The 24,000-nt window shown below is 40.2% G+C and overlaps 1 protein-coding gene across 2 annotated transcripts in view; it reads right to left on the bottom strand.

The window, feature by feature from the left end:
* The window catches only part of LOC138026381 (uncharacterized), a 102,107-nt gene that overhangs the window by 4,645 nt on the left and 73,462 nt on the right, over positions 1-24,000 (bottom strand). For both annotated transcript variants that reach the window (XM_068873720.1, XM_068873721.1), the window contains exons 34-45: positions 21,809-21,948; positions 21,295-21,525; positions 19,975-20,086; positions 19,138-19,322; positions 18,059-18,203; positions 8,706-8,885; positions 7,570-7,671; positions 3,841-4,530; positions 2,889-2,990; positions 2,683-2,784; positions 1,153-1,359; positions 592-693 (exon numbers count right to left, since the gene is read on the bottom strand). In XM_068873720.1, the coding sequence (XP_068729821.1) occupies positions 592-693; positions 1,153-1,359; positions 2,683-2,784; positions 2,889-2,990; positions 3,841-4,530; positions 7,570-7,671; positions 8,706-8,885; positions 18,059-18,203; positions 19,138-19,322; positions 19,975-20,086; positions 21,295-21,525; positions 21,809-21,948 (2,298 nt within the window). The remainder of the gene's footprint in view (positions 1-591; positions 694-1,152; positions 1,360-2,682; positions 2,785-2,888; positions 2,991-3,840; positions 4,531-7,569; positions 7,672-8,705; positions 8,886-18,058; positions 18,204-19,137; positions 19,323-19,974; positions 20,087-21,294; positions 21,526-21,808; positions 21,949-24,000) is intronic.

The raw sequence follows: 24,000 nt of genomic DNA, 5'->3' as shown, positions 1-24,000 counted from the left end.
AGTATGCGAAAAGGCAAGCAATGTTTTGTGATGAGCCTACGTCTGTCTGACCACAAGGTATTATACAACAACGCATATTCATCAAGTTTTTTCAATTTCGCTCGGATTTTCTCTCTTTTTTCGCTCGTAATTTTTGGAGTTTAAGGAATTTGATTAAACAATTATTCCATTCGCGCTTGTTGGATAGTGGAGACTGGATATTGGATACTGTTGGATATTGGAGACTGGTTATAGCCAACTCGGCAATACGCGCCTCGTTGGCTATTTACCATCTCATATCCAACGCGCACTCACGGAATAATTGTTAAATATATCAAACAAGAAAGACCACGTTTGGCCACATTTCCAAGCACCGAGAAGAGAGTTGAAAATACGACGCAAAGCGGAGTATTTTTGACGAACTTAAAGATGTTTGGATATGTGGTGAAACACTGAATTGAGTGTTTCATATATCTTCTCAATCGAAACTAAGGAGACAACGGAGAAATAAACTCGTAAAATCTATGCTAATTAAGATCAGATATCCAAATACCGCCATGGTCATGATTTCCTTTTTTTAAAGTTAATGCATTATTAATGAGTTTGAGATACCTTGTGAGCAGTTTAATCCTTTAAAGCCACTATGGCATGAGCAGACGTTAGGTCCGCTACAGTTACCGCGGTATAAACAGTGATTCAGCAATTCACAAGAAACTGCAACGGAAAATGAAAATTACAAACTGTACAAATCACAAACTTTACCAAAATGGTTCATTCAGCGAGGGTGTGCGCTGGCTCGCAGGCATTACTTGCTAATCTAGGACAGACAGACTGGCAACTACAAAAGGAGAAGTTATTATAACTGCATCATTAGAAAGGTGAGGAAGGAATGTAAAAAGAAAAGATAAAGAAAACACGAGGAAGCCATGACAGCTGAGGTTGAAGAAACAATAGTTAAAATTTTGAAACTATTACTATTTAGCTAGATGGACTTTTTGTAGTATTGTAGGCATTTCAATGTAGTCGTTTTCCTTTACCACTGAAAATATCAAAGAGAAGCCGTCGAATAAACGTCTGCGTTTTAGCAATAACTTTGTCTACAATTGGCTCTACAGTAAAAATATCAATATGCATATCATCTCTTAAGTATGAATTAAGTAACGATTATCGTACCTTTAGAGCAGTCTGGTGCAGATCTAAAGCCTTCTTCACAATTGCATTTGTTTGGACCAGTGCAGATTCCATGATTCGCACAGTTGTTTAACTCCTCGCAAGATACTTCTGAGCAATAAGCTCCTTTAAAGCCGCTATGGCAAGAACATACATTGGGTCCGCTACATGCACCATGATCTGAACAGTGATTCACTAGTTCACAAGAAACTGCAAGGAAATACATCGATATAATACGCATTAGTATAAAGAACAAAATTAATTATAAAGTATCCCAAAAAATACGCCCACTGATTGGTTTAAAATCGTGTTTCTATTTAACAACTAGGTTATCCGCTCTCGTTTTCTATTTAAACAAGAGAGTGTTTCAGTCAAGGAACTATCGGCTGATAGTTTTCCCACGGAGATTTGATGTTCTTAAAACAAATATTTCCCCGAGAAGCGAAGCTTCGATCGAGGGCACATATGCTAGTTTTAAGAACATCAAATTTGCAAGGGGCAACTTTCAGACCGATAGTTCCGAGACATAAACACTCTATACACATTCCAAAATGGCCGCTGATTTATGCGGACACAAATTGGCCCTTGTTGCCTCATTCAAAATATTCTTTTGAATTTTAAGCTTAAGAGCGAGTCATCAAGGGCTTATTTGAATAAAAACAAAAGAATCTTTAAATGGCGGAGATTTTGGAATAAGATTGTTTACCACTAAACTTTCCTTCGCGCTCCAGTTCCAAAATCATACTGAATTATTTTCAACTTTTTTTTAGATGAAAGCCGTGTAAGCCAAATGTTACCGTAAAATTTGAAAAAGAAAACAAACAAAAACCCTCTTCATACAATTTCAATGTTTATTATCTATAAGCCTGCTTGTTTATGGAAATATTTTCACGTACGAGTACTATCCATAAGGGTATTTTCCTTGGACGGGCACTATGGGCTGATAGTGTCTCTCCTCGGAAGAACACTATCGCGTCACGTGATCACTTTGAACCAATAAGAATCGGAGAAAATTTGGTGGTGAACTATCACAGACACCTCGAAAACGCAAAGAAGAGGCCGTCATTTTGTTAACAAGCGCTCATTGCTACGTTACTCACTATCTACAACAGAATAGAGAACGGCATTCGTGCAAATAGAACGCTAGTAGATTTATACTAAAACTTGATAGAAACGCGGTACATGTTTTCTATTTCCTAAATACAGAAAGCTCTCTTTGAATTTAGACAAACAAAAAGAAGAAGTATGTCATTAAAAAACTTCGCTGCGTTCGGTCCTTGCACCATTTGTAAACGACGGACAAACATTTTACTCTCCCGCTCCCAACGTAACTCTTTTGAGCAACAACATAATTATCTCTTTTTCTGCTCCATTGAACATAAAAGATCTATGAAATGACAGTCTATTGAAGGTTCTGTTTGATACTTTTTTGGCAATGACGATGCATGGGGAATCACTTGCGGTGTTGGTCGTTGAATTCTTTTAACATTCTTTAAATACACATCTGCATTGAGCACAGAAAAAATTGTTTACCTTGTGAACAACCAACACTTTTGAAACCACTTTCACAAACGCAAATGTTTGGACCAGTGCAGTTTCCATGTCCAGAACAATTGCCCACTTCCTCGCAGGAAACTAGTTTAAAATAAGTAAGCACAACAAAAAATAAGATTCAGAGTAAAACATGTGATTTGTGAGTTTAAGAAGCGTAAATTAAACGAAGGGAGCAGAAAACAAACCTGATGAACAATCCAATCCTTTAAATCCACTTTTACATTCACAGGTATTTACTTTGCTGCACTTTCCATGTCCGGAGCAGTTATTCACCGCCTCACAAGTAACTACAACGAGACATAAAGTTCAACATTAAACATATTCGAGGTAAGAACAGATCACACAAACGCAATAGCGATAACATAGCTCGAAAATGGTTGTCCGGAAAGAGAGATAGAGCTTTAGAGCTTTTTGGGAAGCCTCCCACCGATGCGGCCTGGGTTAGATTCCGGCCAGGTGCCATATGCAGGCTGAGTTTGTTGTTGTTTCTCGCCTTTCCCCGAGGACTTTTTTCAGGGTACTCGGTTTTCCTTCTTCCCTAAAAACCAACATCCCCAAATTCCAATTCGACCACGATAGAGGACCCGCATGAAAACCAGCTGATGTGACTTCCTCTCTTAACATTATATTTATTTTGATCTATTTATTTATTTATTTTTCTAATATTGTCTTACGATAACGAAAGAAAGTTGTTGAAGGGCTAAGTCGTATACACTAACTAGAAAAGCCCGTAGATTTAACTCGTGCTAAGGGCGGGAAAACATGCAATCAGTACAGATTGACACGCGTGGGAAAACATGTAACTAGCTGCAAACGAGGGAACAAGAGACAGACATTGATATGGGCGGGAAAAAATGTTACCACTGGCCAGCGAGGGAAAAAAGGTAGCCAATCAAAAGTGCGAAAAAGACATGCACGCACTCGCCTGCCACTTAAGGCGAGGGAAAACCTGTAACCAGAAAAACCTTTCCCCCAATGTGTGTAATCAGTAGCAAGCGCGAGAAACATCTGACGCGGGTTTTTTTTTTCCCTTTGGTTAAATTTTCCTCGGATTAAAATGGTATTCATATCTGTAGGATCTTTCATCCTCCAAAATGTTTTAGCCATACATTAAAACATTGATTTCATGAACCTTACCACAGAATGGCACATTAACAGGCACTGTCTTGTTTGCTCCGTCTCCATTAGATTTTTCCTTGGCTATGGCGATGACATTCAGAACGAATGGTTTAAATGTTCCGTTAAAGGAGATAAACCAACCAGGTGAGTTAGTTGGCGCTGTGTCATTCCTTCCGTTTACAACATTCTCGTAAAATGATCGATAACCATTCGGTAAGCCTGAGAAGATAATCGTCAAATTCTCGGAACCATCTAAGTCAGTCGGGTGGCTTTTTACAGTAACGGGTATAATCCTTTTACTGCTGTTCCAGTGATAGCATGGAACACTGATATTGAGAAACGGAATGTCAGCAATAGCTTTGATTTTTATTTCGATTTGGTTGCTGGTCATTTTTATTTTCCTTGGTGTTGCACCTTGTGCAGTGATATTCAATCTGACGACTCCTGAAAAATCTTTATGAGGCGTCATCCAAATATCACCGAACTCCTCACGCTCCAACGTGACGCGGTTCCCACTCAGGTTTCCTTTATTGAAGGTAAATCCATGGGGAACTTCATCGATGAATAGTTTCAGGATAAAATTTTCATTGTAACTGCTGTCGTCGAAATCTGGAATAAACGAGGAAAGATATAACGCAGCGCGCATGTCTTCGCTGGTGTCGCTGTACATTGCGTCGATGATTGGAGTCTCAAACCGCAAAGGAAAATCTGAAAAAAAAAAAATCAGTGCAATTATGTATCAAACATATACTTAGATTTAGCCAAGCCTAAAAGCGGAGCTCCCTGGTCATTTATTCTTACTGCCTGTAGGGTTTGTGAAAATAAAAGGTTTCGAATTATTCGCGTTTTGATGCTTCCGGTTGCTGCTTTAATAATTAAATCATTTTCTTTGCTTTCTTCGATAGAAAAATTCATTGTCTAACTCGTGAATTCCACGGTAAATTTTATGCTAAAAACCGATATCGCATGAATCACGAAGCGATGAGTGCGACATCGGTTTTTCCAGTGGAATTTACTTTGCCATTCACCAGTTTGGCAATAATTTTTTCTTGAACCGCATGAGTTTGAAAAGAAAACAAGCACAACCTCATCGAGCGAATGGAATAGGAAAAAAAAGCCATTCCAGAGTCAACTGTCAATAGCCAGCGAAAAGGAATCACGCTAAAATTAGAAGCCATAAAAACAACTTTGTCAGCTCAGGGTCAAAGAAGAGTTTTACTGATGTACTTTATTCCACTTTATATCTGAAAACGAGATCATTCACATTTTGATGTATTTCATTGAAACACGCCAGGTTGGCTTAGTACAAGAATCGGCAAATTACGGCAATGCAACCAAGAAAGGACGAACTTCAAACAAAGTCCGCTACAACACTTAAATAAGGTTTAGATGCTTTAAACAAACTTCTGAAAGCACAAGCTAGTGAGATTTCCCCCTACTTTTTCGAGAAATCATTGCGATTACGTGTTTATAACATAAGGGCAAAATTTTCTTGTCGCTGTCGAGGCACAACGAAAACCAGTTGGGCAAACGGATTAAAAAAGCACTTGTTCGCTCCCATTTTAGAGCAAAACAAACAAACAAATCAACTTTTTCTTTATGCCCAAAAGAGTACAGATAATTGTAATTGTTATTTAATTCCAGTTGACAATAAAAATTCGATTTTCATTCCTGAACAAAGAAAGAACCGATTAAAGCACCTTTTAAAAATACACATCCACTTCAAATAACGCATCCGTAAAAATAACAAACGGTTCAGTGCCCAAGGAAAGAATTTGTGGAGTAACTTCTTTCGCTAAGAATGAGCTATTACTGGTATTCTGTTTTGTCGTTATCGTTCTCTTTCGATCTCCTTTTGTTTTTGTTCTAGACATAGGTCCTCCAGGCATCATGTAGCCTTATCAGAGCTTCCAAAGATATGCCAAAAATTGCAATACAGAGAAAAATGCAGCTCAAAGCAAATTAAAAATAAACACCCAGCTTTAAGTTTACATCCCGCCGATGCTTGACTTGAATAACTGCATAGCCACCAGTGTGGACCACAGATATCATGATATGTGAAACTGGATTGAAACCAGCGAAAAATGCAGAAAGAAAACATCTTCCAAAGCATTTTCCACCTGAACACGAAAAGCGTTGACTTTGTAAGAACTTTCGTTAATGTAATCGCGTCGAGCCACAGAAACCGCGCGAAAAATGAAGCCGGCCTCGCTTATGTTCAGGTGAGTTAACCAGGGTTGAGCCTGCAATCCAAACGAAAACCAGTACCTGGTCAGCGGTCAACTTAAAAAAAAAATTAGCTGACCTCGGTGAGCTCCAGGCTTGAGCTCGCGATATGGTCACGTGATACCTTGTTTTGACAGTTGTCAATTGATCAAAAGATGGATGTCCAATATCAAAGATGTATGCTGTAAACTAGCATGATACTGGTCACATTGGCATACATGGAGGGTGGACGTACGGACGGACGTACGTACGTACGTACGTACGTATGTACGGACCGTTGATGACGTCGTGGGTATAAAACCAAGATTTCTCGCATCGATGGGTTACCATATTTTCTTAACAATGGTGCTCGGCGCGCGCGGAGCTCCGCTATAACTATTGGGCGGCGCGAAGCCTGAGATAGGTGAGGTACAGCTATAGGTTTGCAGATCGCTTGATGAAGTGTAATTTTAATGGAGGTTTTATTCAAACCGTTCTCCCCTTCCCACTTTCTCTAAAATTCCATTGCAACAATCCCGTGCACCTTTCAAGGCGGGAGAACTTGTAATTTTACTTTTTTGTAGGGGGGTGGGGGAGGGGGTTTAGAGCCACCTTACCATTTGGAAAAATTAAGGTGACTCTCAACCCCCTTTTACATAATTTTTTAAGACTTTGCAAAAAGGTGCATCTTATCATGCATATTATAATTCGATAAAGGGGGGTCATCTAGCTCGTTTTGAATTATAAGCGCGTAAAGCTAAAAGTAAGGGTATTTGGGAAGGTCATATTGTTGCTATGGTAACCTGTTGTATAAAAGAGATGACCGCAACTTGTTAACCAATGATTGGGCATTTGTATATTATCATTATTGTAACACGAGTTGCTAAAAAGTGGCAGTATTCATTATTCAAAGTGTAGCTGTTAGAAAAGGGCTGGAAACTGTTGCCAGTTTCCTAAAGGGACTAAATTTGTTGTTAAATAGGCCGCTTTAGACCAACCTTCCACATTTCATGTCAGTAAACTAAGCAACTCCACTTTGAAACTGAAACACTTTAAGGACGGTGCCTACTAATTCAAAGGTATTTTTGCGCGGTTTAAGAAGTGTTATTGAAATCCAAAAAGAAAATTGGGGGTAACCACGCATTTTTCGAAGATACTTAATTAACAATATTTGTAAAAAGCTTTTAAATACAAAACAATGTATGGCGTTCTTTTCCGAATTAAAGCTTAATTATCTCTGAAAAATGTGTGGTTACCCCAATGTTCTTTTTGGATACGAAGAGCACTTGCTAAGTTCTACTTTCTCCGTATAGTTTTGAACTGCGTAAAAATATCCCTGTATTAATAAGCGCTACCCATACGAAATCCGAGTATCTCGAGATGCGCAGAACGTATGCGCAATAACAATAGTAGGCACCGTTCTTAAAATGTAAAAGAGTTAAGTTTTAACCTTGCTGCTGTTGTGCTAGCGCTTAAGAGACAAACTTTGGAGAGTTAGTTTTAAAGACGCTTTTAATAGTGGAAAACCAAATAAATATTTACCAAGTGAACAGTTAACTCCATAAAATGCGTCTTCACAGACACATAAATTGAGGACGGAGCAATTTCCATGGCCAGAGCAGTTATTCAGTCGTTCACAGGAAGCTGAAACGTCAGGATGAAGCACTACATAAATTTTATACATAAACTTAACATAACAAATACCATTTGTTCCAAAACTATGTGATAAACGAATTTAGTTAATAACCAAGTAAACTATCAGTAACCAATGCGCTTTCTAAGGCAAGCACGAAGACTGAGCAAGGCCCTTGGAAATATAAAGTACTTTCAGTAGGCCTTTTGCGTCCGACGAACGCAACACTTCCAAAGACGTCCCAGTCCCTTCCCGTCTTAAACCTTCGCTCTCTATAGCAGACCATTTTAATTAAAGTTGTCTGTTCAGTGACCTGGGCCCAGTTCCTCAAAAGCCGATTAACGCTAATCTAAGATTAAAAATTAACCAAGCAGTTTATTTCTCTACTCCCAAATGATGTTCAACGCAGATTTTCGGCAGAACTTTACGTGAGAAGACGTCAATCTTGAAAAACGAAAATAAGCAAAAGAAACCTTCACCAAAAAGTTGAAAACATGAAACAAAAGTTTACGCTAATCCTGGATTAAGTTAATCGGCTTTCGAGGAACCGGGCCCTGGCCTTTGAATGCCGGCGAGGCTTCAGGTGACCTTGTTTTGATAAGGTCCTCGCTGTATTTTTGGCTAAATCAAGTTTTTCTTCTGCTAACTAGTTGGCATTTAAATGAAAAAGTAGAGAAGTCTGTACCAAAGGTCACCTCCAGCCTCGCGTCCATTCATAGGCCAGGTAACTATGCACACAGCTGTAAAACGGCGTATTACTAATTTTCTAGTGAGAAACTGACTTCAAATCAGTATGGGAACTAGTCCCAGTACGTTCTCTTCAAAAAGAGAGCGAGGAGTGAGCAAGATGTGGACACAAGTTTGCGTCATAATTAATGGATAGAAAGTAGACTATATTCTATCTTGTGGGGGAGGGGGAGGGGCGACTGTTGAAGAACTGTGCTTCGTCGCTTCATGTTTCAGCCACGAGGGACTAAAATGTCAAAACGTCTTTTAAGGCAGCTACTTAACTACTTTTTATAACAATGTTACTACCATGACGTACGTTTGGGAGGTGTAAAGTCCACTGTGATGACTCGATTCAAGTCCATTGGTTGTCTGTTACCCACGTGGTCAACGGCCAAAGCCAAAAGTGAGTACTTCTTCCCAGAGGGGAGGGGTAGGAAGGTTGTATCGTCTGTTATACCGGAAAGCAGGCGAAGTAGCGATTGTTCTTGAAGCGGGTCTGAAAAAAAGAAATGAGTTTGAGCTCTTGAAAACTCTTATCTGGTGTTCAATGGATTGTTGTAATGCTATGTAAGGAGAATTTATCTGTCGACATCACTACATTACTAAGCTGAAATTGCTGCTGTAAGTAAGTAAGTAAGTAAGTAAGTAAGTAAGTAAGTGGGTAAGTAGGTAGGTAGGTAGGTAAGTAAAGTCTTCATTTAACGAGGGTAGCACGAAATAGCGTATAAATTCTAACAAAGTAGTGGTCCTCATTACAAGATTAAAATAATTAATACTTAAGGCTTACAATAAAATTATTAAAAATCTAGAAAATATGAAACAATTATAAGCATGCGGCACAATATGTATAATGAAAAATGATTCAAAAATTGATGATATTTAAAATCATGTTCCAAAGAGAATTTTTTAAAGTATTGAGAGTGTCTGCTTTTCTCATTTGACGAGGTAGCTTATTTCAATCCTGGCAAGCAGTCACAGTAAATGTTCTTCCACCTTCTGAATTTCGTTTCACTTGAGGACAGGCTATGTTAAATTTAGCGTATCTAGTCTGCCGTGAATGAGTCTCACTGGTACGTACTAATAAGCGTGTAAGATAACTGGGTACGCGACCTTGCAAACGCTTGTATATGATACAACACTTGGGTAGTTTAGCATTCTCAAAGAAAGGGATCCATTCACGTTTGTTAAATAACTGAACAGAGGGTGCATAACTATCAGCATCAATGATGATTCTTGCTGCTCTCTTTTATAGCTTTAAAACATGATCTCAGACAATGTTTATCACAGTTTGACCAGATAACACTTACGTAATCCATCACTAGTCTAATAATAGCATTACAAAAGAGAACTCTATGCTTTATTTCCAGGCAATGTCTAATCTTTTTAAGATTCCAATGCGCTGGGATAGTTTCTTACATAACGTATCAACATGAAATGTCAATTCCATGTACATTTCCAGACCTAAGAGCTTTGCTCATTGTATATTTTCAGGTTGGGGTCCATTAACAGAAATAATAGGGATTCTGTTGGAAAGACGTTTGCCACAGATGGTAAGAACTTTTGTTTTCTTCTCATTAGGTGGAAGCTTGTAAGCTGTGGCCTAATGAATCGTTTCAGAAACTGCTGCATTTAAGGAAAGTTGCAGACGACCCATATCCATCCAATTGACGGAACAAGTTAATGTCGTGTCGTCAGCATACAGATCAGTATTAGCAGAACTAACATGTAAAGGAAGGTCGTTAATGAACAAAACAAACAGTAGAGGGCCCAGAATTGAGCACTGAGGTACACCATGCGGAATAATTGATGCAGTTGATTTCTTATCACCCATGGATACCAACTGACGCCAGTCACTGAGATAGGATTGAAACCACGTTAAAGATGTATTGTTTAAACCATAAGCAAGCAATTTGTCTGGCAGGATAACGTGATTAACCATGTCGAAGGCCTGGTAGTAATCGATTAAGATCATGCCCCTTACACGATCATTATCCAAGTTAAATAACAGTTTATCTATAATTTCGATCAGGGCAGTTTTTGTACTGTGAAGCTTCCGGAAACCAGATTGTTTAGAGTAGATCAAATTGTTTTCACAAAGATAGCTAGAAAGTGAGTCATGTACATGTCGTTCAATTACTTTGGAAAGCCCAGGAAAAAGACAAATTGGTCGATAATTATTTAAGTCCTCCGAGTCCCCACCTTTAAATAATGGAGAGACTTTTGCAGTCTTCCAGCGTTCAGGAAACGAGGCCGTATTGAAGGAAAGATTTATTGGCTTGTCAATAGATGGAGCTATTATAGGAGCTGCTAACCTTGTCGATTCTTTGATTGCACTCACGTGATAAGACGGCCATGTTGGTGCCAAAACAATAGAAAAATGTAGCTCACGTTTTGCATAATAATAGAGTCAAATTCCCAAAAGACTTTTTCGCTATTGTTCTTTCCACCAACATGGCCGCCGTGACGTCAGTTCCAATCAAAGAATACTTTTTATACATTTAGTAATACACAGCAAACAAAAGGCGCACAAAAGAAGACGAAAGAAGCACACATTCGCAAGACTAACTTAAAAAAGATATATCACAACGCGTATGCGAAGTGCACAGGAAGGTCCTCTCATTTCTCTATTTAATAAAGTTTCCGTTTTCTATACGGCCATGTTGGTGTCCCTAAAGAAAGGAACGAGGGCCATGTTGGTATCCCCAACTAGTCCTCCGGGAATTGAGCTCTATTATCATGCAAATGTTTTTTTTCGCAGTCTTCAAGCGTTGTGGAAACGAGGCCGTATTAAAGGAATGATTTATTAGCTTGGCAATATATGGAGCTATTATGGGAACTGCTAACTTGAGCATTCGTGGACTCAGCTTGTCGATTCTTTGATTGCACTCACGTGATAAGACGGCCATGTTGGTGCCAAGACAATAGAAAAATTTAGCTCAAGTTTTGCATTATAATAGAGTCAAATTCCCAAAAGACTTTTTTGCTATTTTCTTTCCACCAACATGGCCGCCGTGACCGTCAGGTGCAATCAAAGAATACCACTGGCTTTGTGTGAACTGATGCTCTTAAGACAGTCAATGACCTTGGTCCCTGTAATAGCCAGGTGGAATGGAAAAGACCACGTTATTACCCTGTTTAGAGCAGACAAAGTTGATCAGTTTAGACATGTCAAAGTTTGTTTGAGGAAGTAACGACCTTAGTTTATCGGCAACAGATGTAAAGTGAGAATTAAACTCAGACGCCATTTCTACCCTATCCTCGATGATTCGATCCTCAACTCGAAGGCTGTTTACAAGTTTGGACTGATTAACCATTCCTGAGATTGATTTAATTATTTTCCATGTTCCTTTAGCGTCGTTTACATTTTGCTCCAGTTAAAAGACATAAAACTTGCGTTTAGTGTTTCTTAACATGCCTACTGTTCGCCTTTTTATAATCAGCCCAAACATTTGGATTGCGAAGACGTTTAAACTTTTTTAATAAGGCATCCCTTAACTGAAGTTGTTTGATAATCGCAGGTGTTATCCTTGATCTCTTCTAAGAACACTTCTCTCTGGGCTAATTTCACAGTGGCAACGGTTGAAAGCTTCAAATCTTCTGCTGTGAGGTGTTAGGTGAGTTCAAACTCGTCATCTCTTTTGTGACCCCAAAGGTATTCCTTAAACTTTAACAACAAGGCAATCCTCCTCAGAAGAACTGTCCATGATGATTATCTTGTGAGTATCTCTCGAAACTTCTGGTCCAGTCGTCACAAATATAGGCTTCCGATTCTTAATTTCTGGGTCGCTGTCTGATAAGGTATCAATATCAGCATTAGGCCATTTATCTTTAGGGTTCAAGAGAAATGCTGGACCACTGAACCATCTTTCAAATGTCAACAACTGATGAACTGTTAAGCCACGCGAGGAATCATCAGCAGGGTTAAGGGAACGTGGACAGTATCTCCATTGACCGGGTTGCGATACACTTCGAATTTCACAGACTCTGTTGGCCACGTAAGACTTAAACCTTCAGGACTCATTCTTTACATACTGCAATGTGACTTTGGAGTCTGTCCAGAAAAAGGAGGCAGAGATCTCCAAATTAATCTCGCTTGAGACCAGGCGATGAACCCTTGCTGCGATTCTAGCAGCTTGCAAATCCAATCTTGGTACAGAAACGTATACTGTAGGGGAGCACAGCGACTCTTGGGCATGATGTAAATGGGTTCAACAGTTCCGTCACCAGACTCCTTTCTCAAATAGCACACTGTTCCATAACCATATTCAGAAGCATCACTAAAGTGGTGAAGTTCGAGAGATGCATCACGGAAACAAACTCCACTGAAATAGCATCCAGGAATACTTAAATGGTTAAGGAACAACAGTTCTTCATACCACCTTGTTCAGCGCTCCAGCAAGCTTTCGGGTAGTGAATCATCCCAATCAAACTTCAGTTACCAGGTTTTTTTATATCAGTCTCTTACCGGGAAGTAGAAAAGGACAAATTAAAGCAAGCGGATCAAATGTACAGCAATCTCGTCTCGTGTGGCAATTAGCTTTGCCATGGGAAAGCGACAACTTTACAGCTAGTGTGTCTGTTTCAGTGTTTAAATGTAGACCCAAAGTCCGTTCAAGGGGTAGCTTGTCCAAGTCGAGACTCTTGACTGCTCTCTCCTCAGCTGGTATAGCCTTCAAGACCTTCAAGTCGTTGGAAATGAACTTGGTCAGCCGGAAATTTCCTCTCTTCAGCAACTGCGTACGTTGTAATGATGCTCCAATAGCTTCCTGAGCGGTAGGAACTGAGAAAAGGCAGTCATCAACGTAGAAATTCTTTCGAACAATAACACAAACATCATTTCCAAATTTAGCGGCATTATCTGTGGCTGTTCTTTGCAGGGTCTAAGCAGCGATGCAGGGGGAGTATGCCTTTCCGAATAAATGGACTTTCATTTTGATTCGTTCAGCCCATCACTCCATCATAGAAAGCGCAAAGCATCTGTGTCTCTTTCCACACAACCAACCCTGTGAAACATGCTTTCGATGTCAGATGCAACAGCAATTTGTTCTTTCCTAAACCGGAACAAAACGCCAATGAGTAAACTGCAGCCGCATCGTATACTACTCTAACTTAAGATTTGTTTGGATTTACTTCATCATGTTGCGTAAGATACCAAGTGTGATCGGAACTAAAGGCTGCTTCTCTCTCAGACAACTTGACAGTATATCCTTTCTCAATGTAGTCATTCATCACTGCTTCATACTGACTGGCAAACAATGGGTCACGCAGGAACCGCTTCTTCAACTGTTGTTATCTCATTTCAGCTTGTGGCCTGTTATTTGGCAGTATCGGGACTTCATTCCGCCACAAAAGGCCTACTTCGTATCTTCCACCTTCGACCTTCGTTCTACTGGTATCCAGTGCTCTAGTATCTTCGATGCTTTTAGTACTGTCAGCTGTGTCAATGAATCCTTGCGACTCACAAGCCCAAAACGTCTCTACCTGTTCGTGCAGATCAACAACTGACTGACTTTCTTCAAAGGCAAATTCAAAGACTGAGAGGGCGATTGGCTTAGATCTGTCTTCCCTCTTATTGATTAGGCCGGCAACGCTCCATTCAAATGGCGTCTTGGTCGCATACGGCTCGTTCTGCGGATCACTGCCCCAGCGATAGTCGAAGATGATATGAGCTTGTGGAACGTCTTGACCAATAAGGACAGAGACTTCACTCACATCTACTGGGTGGTTCGGCAGCTCTACGTCTCTCAAGTGTGGCCATTCAGACAAGTGTACTTGATTAGGGCAGTAGCGATTGGACACGCTCAAATCTTCAGTTTCAAGAGCATGGTTGACAGGCAAGTCAGGGCCTTTTTCACTTGATAAGGTGATGTGGAATTTCACCTTCGATAGCTCACAGTCTTGATCCGTATGAGTAACAGTGTTCAGACTAACTCCTTCAGGGACCCCTTGTAGCTCCAATTTCGCAGCGATGCGAGAGTTTATCATCGAACTGACGGCAGCTGTGTCTAACAACCCACAAGTACTTAGGGCCAAACCACTCTCAGAAACAACGCAAACTGGAACTACCTTGAGTAAAACAAATCCCCTATCGGAATCAGTAACAGATGCGTTATGTGCTGGTAGCTGGTACTTGGTGATGAACTCTGACCACTATTTCCTTCCTCTTCGTCAACTGGGCTCGCGGTTGTTGCAGTTAAGTGTAGTAGTGGATGGTGATTTGATCAGTGAGCACAGTCCTGCACAGCGCATCCTTCCTTTTCTGGGCACTCCCTTTGTAAATGAGAAGGAGAGAGACAACGATGCAAAGTGCATTAAACTTGGAGAATCGTCGACGCCAATTTACGTTCTTAGCCGAGAAGACAGGACATTTATGTATTTTGTGTGATCCCTTGCAAACCTTGCAGGTGTCTTTGATAGAAGAGTATTTCATTTCTGTAGGCTTCGGTTTGCTAACATCAGTTGCTAAGGTTTTTACTCGCATACTATCTGTAAATCTGGGATGAAATGCGGAATTCTTTGAAATGTCAGCTTTAACCTTCACTGGGGTAATGTTGCTTCTCCTATATACTGGATCATTCTCGGTCAAGGATTCTGTACTTATGAAGTAGCTAAAGTCCTTCAAGATTGGCTCTCTACCACCAGTCTTGTCACGAAACATCCTTGCTGATTTACGCCACTTGGGCTGCAAATGATCTGGTGGAAGGTCATATATCTGCTTAGCTCATTCATTGCATGGCAACAGTTCTCAATTTTATCAGAAAGCGTGAGAAGTGCTTCACTATCACCTGCCCTTAGCTTTGGTCCCCTTAAAACCGACGCTTTCAAAGCCTCCACGATCATGTCATTTTGACCAAACCTTTGCTTTAGAACTTGTAATGCAATCTGACAGCCGTTTGGAAGTCCTTGATAGTTCTCAATGATCCTTCGTGCCCTTGCAGTCGTGTAAGTCAGTAAGTAGTTCATTTTCTCACTGTCACTCAAGGATATTTTGCTTTCGACTTGATCACCAAAATTAGATCTGAATGGCAACTACTATGCTGGGTCACCATCAAATGGAGCTGGTGTGGGCGGTGGTTGGGACATTCGAAGCTCCATTCTTTCCCAAAAAGAGCATGCGCTTCATCATAAATCTTTGAAGAGTTGTAATCTATTGTTCACAGTTCCTGTGACGTTGTAATCAACGATGTGCTGTGGCGAAGAAATGGGTAATTCAAATTCAGAAACATTAGCGTTGAAGTAGTCCTTCAATTGTTTTTCTGCTGATTGGGCTGGTTGATTTCGCTTCACACCAGCCGCTATTTGATTGTTCAATTCTCTGCCCAAGAGAGGGAATCCATTAAACTTAGAGCCTCTCCCACCTTTCTTTCCAATTTGGCAATATGTGCCTGTGTCTGGCTCAATATCCGGGTCAGCTGAGCCTAAATACTGCTCATTGTCTTCCTTAATGGCATCTTCATAGGCCTTACTTGCAGCATTCGCAGCAGCGCATTCTGCCATCAATCTCACCCTTTCGGCCTCTTTCTTGGCAGCCTAACTGTGCTAATCTTGCTTCCAACTCAGCGTGCTTTGCCTTAGCTTCGAGTGCTTTAGCTCTGAAAGAAGTGGTTAAAAACCGGGAAGCTTTAGAGCTCTTGGATCTCACGATCTGTCTGGTAGACAACTTATCGGTCTCGTCATCTTTTATACGCTTTGCTACGCCACTAATCCACTCAATCACACTCATTCAAAGCGATGTAATTTCATCATACATAGCCCGAAATGTCTGATGGTCTATGTCACGTCCTTCATCGCACAACAGTTCTTGAATATCTTCATGCAAATTCTCAAAGATATTAAATCGTTCATTAAGTTTAAAAAACGCAGCACTCACCTGTTCCACGTTATTATGAAGATTCATGAGTGTTCCGATGTTTGCCATTTCGTGTTTGCACTTCCCTGATAAGTTTCTTGCGTTTGGTGATGTTTTGAGTGAGTCGATATGACTTTCCATTTTCGGTTAACTTTGGTTGTCTTTTCCCCCCTTGTTTGTCACTATAACCTGATGAACCATTTTTGTTTTTATTTTCAGGAAAGGCTTCCTCAATTTCCGTTGATTCACCAACTTTCAAAGCGCAGCAACGGTCACTGCATTTTCGTGCGAAGCAAAACCAAGTCCTTCGTTCGCTTTAGTTGTGTGGCCTGAATCTTGTTGAACGCCTTCAAACACGGTAGAATTGGCTTGTGGTTCACAGGATAACATCTCTGCCAAAATTCCGGTTCGGTTGACCAATGTGTCATCAATATTACACGTACCGTCACTTCGAGACATTTCACTTCCACATGAACAACAAGCAAATACAACTTCAATAGGCAAACAGCGAAGAACCGTCCAATGTTTTCCACATTGCTCCGCAAATATCACAATCCAATCGCAAACAGACGTAACTGTTTTTACTGTAAAAGGCAAGTCACCGTTTTAACTGAGTTTATTGAAAAATTCGCAAACAAATTCAATCGTAAAAACAGGGTGACACACCGAGCGTACAAATGTGTCAAAAAGGTGAAATACAAGAAAAACATCACGTAATACCAAGGGCGCGAAAATGCTAACACGGAACCCAGCCGCAACAACTTTCTTTATGTGCGAATGCTTTCTCAAAGGTGTCCGTACTCTTATGAAAACGTATTTGACAATACAAACGACAAGATGATAATCACTAGGTAACATGAGACATGTTGGGTACTGTAAGCGCTGTGGAGCAACCTCGTTCCCAAGGCCATGGAAAAGAGGATCACATTGATCGAGCGGTTTGGGTCCAAGCTCTGGCCGAGGTCATTGTGTTGTGTTCTTAGTCAAGACACTTTATGCTCACGGTGCGTCCCTCCACTCGCAGGTGTATACATGCTGAGGAACTGGTAGACTGTTATGGAAAGAACACCCCGGAATAATTAATCCCTTGCGGTATGGGCCTCTTTGCCCAGGGTATGTATGAATTTCAGACCAGGAAAACGTACTGCGCAGCTTTCTGGCATCCCTAGCACTTCTTGTGGGCTCATGTAACAATGCAGGATGCAACGGGTCCTGCAATGGTGGAAGGAATGGCGGACTGATAATAAAGAACGCGAGGACGTCGTTAGATTAATTTATTTATACTTGGGCAAGCATGAATATTTTTCGGCAGTTCACCGCTAAGAAAACAAGGCTACCCCTGCCTGCTGTGAGGCTCTCTTGATTACATATCATATGGTTTGCTTATATGGATGCAATATGTAAAGAATGTTTGTGGATAAAATGTGTCTTCGGACCGAGATTTCTTGTATACCGCTTGGAAATAAAGGGTGCGTAAACGTTCTGATTGTTAATTCTGTCCCAAAAAAAATAAGTTCCCCACGAAAACAATACACCAGCTTTCCATTACTGACGTTAAACGTTTGCTGCTTACCGGGAAAATTGGAAAAGCATATGAAGTTCGTAACTTTTAATGTTTACTCGATCGACGAAATTCCCGCCATTTTTGCAAACTGAGAGCCTGGCGCACAGCCAAAACTCGCGCATGCTTATTACGTTTTCCCGCTCGGAATGTATGAATCAGTTACTTGTCAGACAATTCGAAAACTGAAAAATTTCCCTCAGTGGTACGAAAACGAAATTAAGACGCGGAATGCATAGAATAGCAACAACCGACTTACCATTACCCTCTGAGATTTGATACAATAAGTCCACTGACCGGACCCCTGACCCCTCATCTCGTGTATCAATATCCACGGCCAATTTTCCAATCCTCATGACGTCATTAATGACAGAGATATTGGAGGAGGGGGTCGAACTGTCGATCTAGACGTAAGCATCATGGAAACAAAAGTGACATACTATAATAAAGAAAACTAAAATTTGTTTAATCTATTATGCATGTGCAGAGTACAAACAATGCGCGAAACGGTCTCCAGTGAGTAACGAATATCCAGCGGTATTTGTGCCCAAGGAAACCAGTTTAACAGGTTAGTTGCAGTCCCCTTTGTTTTCCTGAACGCGCACAACGCCAGACAATGTTTAAAGTTTAGTTTCAACAGATAAATATTTGAAAATAAAAGTTAAGACATTTTAGTATGTAGTGTCGCCATACATTTTTACTCGTCATTTGTATTTTAACCCGCCCTAGGGGTCACCAAAATGCTGCAAGACCCGTAAAAATACACAGCAATTATAATACTACGCACTAAAATGTCTATATTTCAGGTATAGAGAGAATTCTTCGATCACTCTGTCCTTTTACTATTAATTTTCAATTTAACATATGAATGGACAATTACGAGAATTCCAATTGGCATACGGTTGAGGCATTTGTATTAGCGTAACCGAGGAGCTGAACTCGGGACTTCTGTTGTCGTTTTTGTGATATGAAGACCTTTACATCCCCTGTAAGAATCTAAGCTATTCATTGCACTACGTGAACAAAGCCGATGGAATACGCTAATCAAAGGTCTCCGCCACCAAGAATGAGCACTTCGGTCACAAGTTGAAAGAAGCGGGATATTTATCTTGGAGCCCTACTACAACCCGGAACAGGCCAATGCTTTGTCCAATAATAGAGGGGGAAAACAAGGCTCCGCATGATCCATCACACTGTACCTTATTAATAAGTTTTACTTATCAGCTTTTGAGCTTCATTATTTCCTTGTTGTAAATTTATACTCACAAATATCCCTTTTTGGTATCCCCGACTTCCCTTCTTAGCTCCCCAAGCTACTACCTCTTTTTAACTCCTTACCGTGTTGAAGATTGGAGGAGTATCGATCGGTTCATTCTTGTCGAAATAGATGCTGGCTTTGGCATCAATCCTTGCTAAAGGTGGCAAGTTCTTCTTGAGGCGAACAGAGAAAATCACATATCCTTGCCCTGTCGTTCCGTTGTTTGGTGGAAGAAAGCCAGTTCGTGGATCATCAGGTGCCTCACCTGTCATTGGAAAAAATGGGTTTAGGGATAGGGTTAATTTCTCGGATTTAATTTTTAAAAATATTAAATGATTGGCAAACACCTAACTATAAGAAAAGCGGTTTTCACTTAAGTGTCGAAAGTACTCGCAGTATTTCAGTTTTTCATTTAAGACTCTCTCGCCACTTTGTCATCTAATCAGAATTATATTAAAACCAAAACCAATCATAACGCGCTCGCGCACGTTTTCTTGCACTTCGAATTAGCTACATTTTTTTTCCTGGAGTTTGATTGTTTCAATGAATTGTCTGTGTGCATTTTGAGTAATTACTAAGGTTGCGATTTTACCATTCTGCATTCTGTATTGAAAAACCACTCCTTCAACTTGAAGTTAACCGCCGTTGCGAGTTAGCGAAGCTCAATTTTCGAGTGTTTGCCCTCCGTCAGAGCAAAAAGCATAAGCCGTTTTGTCAGAGCCATTTGCGCTAACGAAGAGCCAGTGCTCGAAACGTCAACTTCACAAACTTCCTAAGAGGTTTAATTTACCATCGTCAACTTCAAGTTAATAAATAGCTAAGTATTTCAATTGCCCGCCGAAGCAGCCCAACAGTTTCCTTAGAAGCTAATGCCTCTGGATGTGTCACAGTTCTTGGTTGTAGCTATAACATCATACCTGTCTGAGGATCGAGGCTCTGAAATTCCCAGCGAGCTTCACGGGTCATGATGTCTATCCCGGCAATAACTCGTAGGTAAATCTTCTTCTCCGACACAAGGTCGATCGTTTCCTAACAAATAAGCAATATGGAATATACCACCTGACAATTAAATATATAACGGAAAATGGAACCATTTTAGACTCGGAGAGTGTCATGACAGATCTCTGTTTGAGGCGAGTTGTATTCGATCATGTCCTGCAATTTTCTAACTCGACTCGTAAAAATAAACCACTGCAATAAACATTATTCATTAATTAATAGTCTAACGTGATATGGCAGTTTTACTTTCAGTCTCGAAAGTGCGTATTAGTCCAATTTGCTTTGATTTACTAGGCCCTTTTTGATTGGTTAAAAGAAAACTCACGCCATCGACTTAACCAATCGGATGCAAAACCAACGGCTTAGACCTCTTAATGGTCATGCACTTTGAAGAATATGATTCGATTTCACACTTGTTTACATTGCTTTTGCTTGTCATGATTGTCCATTGTTATCGCATTCGGTATTTTTTAACAAACAAACGAGTTCTGCTCTACCTCAATGAAGATTATATGCAGGCCTCACTAGAATACTAATTATGTTTGGTAATCTAACCTTATTGCATATACATAGGAGAGTCCCCCCACGCGGGGGGGGGGGGGGCACTCCCATGTAAAAAGGACGGGCTGCTCGTTGCACCTTTTAGGAGTTAAAAAAATGGTTTTGCACCTCTTGGGATGGTTCAGACCCAAAAGGTTCACAGTGGAAGCTTTTGTGGTACCTACCTGAAAGGCCTATTTAACCCCTTCAGCACGGACTATGGACTTGAAAATAGTGGAAACAAATTGGCTCTGCCTAAGCCCCGTACCGATTTTTTGAAACGTAGTTTCCGCTACAGTGGGGCCCATTTGTGGAATAGCCTTCCATCTAACGTCAGAGCCATTAGATGTTTTATTAATTTTACAAATGTGATAAATCGCCAATTGTCCTCCTCGTACTCCCACACGGCAAACATGCAAACCATTTTTTTTTCTTTTTGATCTCAATCTTGTAACTGATGTTTTTACCGTATCTAACTAGAGTGTAAGTATGTATGTTTTAGAGTATTGAGCTGAAGAAATTTGACAGGAGATAAATTGTTGTTTGAGAATTGGAACCTCTAAGGGGTTGAAAAAATTTCAAGACAGGATCTTGGTACCTCTTAGTGGCTCTTTTCAAAATTCTCGAAGATCAGCCCCGTTCTTTTAACCCGGGAGTCCCCCCGGTGGAGGGGGGGGGGGGGGTAGCATCAATCTTACCTGAAGAGAAGCCCTTGAATTCGACAGCTTTTTCGTAAAGTTTCCAAACCCAAAACCCGTAATTCTAAATGTGCGGATGTCCAAGTCTTGGTCCAGTGTATGCAGAATGATCACATGCTGTGCAGGGGCGGTGGCATTAGGATCGTTCTCAAACCTGATCTTGTAGTTCAGCGGTGTCTTCAGCGAAATAAAGCGCGCGTCTCCGTATCCTGGAGGACCAATCATGTCATTCTATATGAATGGTAAGACAATGAAAATTAAACTACCCAATACAGGTGAATATAGGTGTGCTTTCCGTACATTGGCAGTTAGAAATTTAAAGATTAAATATTCTGTGAATCTTGGACACTATAGAATTTGTAACTGAGTTATTCTATATTGCATTCCGATGAAAAATACATTAACTATCAAATATGGAATGCTGTCTTGATGTACTACCAAATTCTCATAACAAGCATCCCAAGAATTGTATAACAGTCGGTAAGCAGAATTAACATTTTGATCAGCATCTCACCGGATCCAAGGAGCGCACCCACGCGATGGTGAAATCGACGATATCCACTGCCCCTTTCGTTATATATGGCACAAAAATATTTTTAATGGTCTTGTCATTAAAATCGGAAATAGCCTCTCCTATCAGCTGCCTACATCCCCCTGAAAATGACAGAATATTAATATTAGGACTTGAGTTCACGCTAAAGAGAAACAAATATTAATATGTACTTTCAGCGCAACAATAGAGAAATGTTTAGACTTGAAACCTGATGAATTCTTCTCGTGATTTGTGTTTAAACCAACAACCAAGAGGCGTGATCAGATCACGTTGCCAGTCTAAGTCCAAGTTGATGTTTCCGAGAGGGTGCATGCAGTGATAGTCAGTTAATAACAATAATAGCGGAGCTCACCATAGTTAAGAAAATATGGTAACCCATCGATGCGAGAAATTTTGGTTTTATAGCCCAAGTTGACGTTTCCGAGAGGGCGTATGCAGTGTTAGTCAGCTAATAACAATAATAGCGGAGCTCACCAAAGTTAAGAAAATATGGTAACCCATCGATGCGAGAAAGTTTGGTTTTATAGCCATGACGTCCTCGACCGTCCGTACGTCCACCCCTGTATGTATGCCAATGTGACCAGTATCATGCTAGTTTACAGCATAAATCTTTGATTTTGGACATCCATGTTTTTATCAATTGACACCTGACAAAACAAGGCACCGCTGACCAGTATCACCTGACCATATCGCGGGCTCAAGCTTAGCGCTTACCGAGGACAGCTTTTTTTTTTTAAAGTTGACCGCTGACCAGGTACTGGTTTTCGATTGGATTGCAGGCTCAAACAAAGTAAACTCACCTGAACATAATTTGCGCGCTTTCTGTGGCTCGACGCGGCTACACGGCCATACTATATATAAACGAAAGTTCTTACACAGTCAACGCTTTTCGTGTTCAGGTGAAAAACGGTTTGGAAGATGTTTTCTTTCTGCATTTTTCACTGGTTTCAACCTAGTTTGACATATTATGATATCTGTGGTCCACACTGGTGGCTACGCAGTTATTCAAGTCAAACATCGGCGGGATGTAAACTTAAATTTTAATTTGCTTAGAGCTGCTTTTTTCATTCCTGAACAAAGGAAGAACCGATTAAACCAATTATTATTATTATCATTATTATTATTATTATTGTATTGCAATTTTTGGCATATCTTTAGAAGCTCTGATAAGGTTACACGATGCCTGGAGGACCTATGTCTAAAACAGAAACGAAAGGACTGAGCGAAAGAGAACGACAACGACAAAACAGAATACCAGTAATAGCTCATACTTAGCACACAAATTCTTTCCTTGGGCACTAAACCGTTTGTTATTTTTACGGATGCGTTATTTAAAGTGGATGTGTATTTTTAAAAGTTGGTTTAATCGGTTCTTCCTTTGTTCAGGAATGAGAATCGAATTTTTACTGTCAACTGGAATTAATCTGTACTCTTTTGGACATAAAGAAAGAATTGATTTGTTTGTTTGTTTTCCTCTAAAACGCGAGCGAACAAATGCTTTTTTAATCCGTTTGCCAAACTAGTTTTCGTTGTGCCTCGATAGTGACAAGAAAATTTTGCCCTTATGTAATAAACACGTATTCGCAATGAGGTATCGTAAAATTAGGGGGAAATCTCACTAGCTTGAGTTTTCAGAAGTTTGTTTAAAGCACGCAAACGTTATTTAAGTGTTGGAGCAGATCGTGTTTGAAGTTCGTCCTTTCTTGGTTGCATTGCTGTAGTTTGCCGATTCTTGTACCAAGCCAACCTGGCGTGTTTCAATGAAATACATCAAAATGTGAAAGATCTCGTTTTCAGAGATAAAGTGGAATAAAGTACATCAGTAAAACTCTTCTTTGACCTTGAACTGACAAAGATGTTTTTATGGCTTCTAATTTTAGCATGATTGCTATTCGCTGGTTATTGACAGTTGACTCTGAAATGGCTTTTTTTCCTTTTCCATTCGCTCGCTGAGGGTGTACTTGTTTTCTTTTAAAACTCATGCAGTTCAAGAAAAATTCATTACCAAACTGGTGAATTCCAAAGTAAATTTCACTCGAAAAACCGATATCGTATTCATTGCTTCGTGATTCACGCGATATCGGTTTTTAGCGTAAAATTTACCGTGGAATTCACTAGTTAGGCAACGAATTTTTCTATAGAAGAAAGCAAAG

The sequence above is a fragment of the Montipora capricornis genome, chromosome 12 (genome assembly GCF_036669925.1).
Source record: "Montipora capricornis isolate CH-2021 chromosome 12, ASM3666992v2, whole genome shotgun sequence".
Classification (NCBI taxonomy): Eukaryota; Metazoa; Cnidaria; class Anthozoa; order Scleractinia; family Acroporidae; genus Montipora; species Montipora capricornis.
This window is presented reverse-complemented; position numbering and strand designations above follow the sequence as displayed.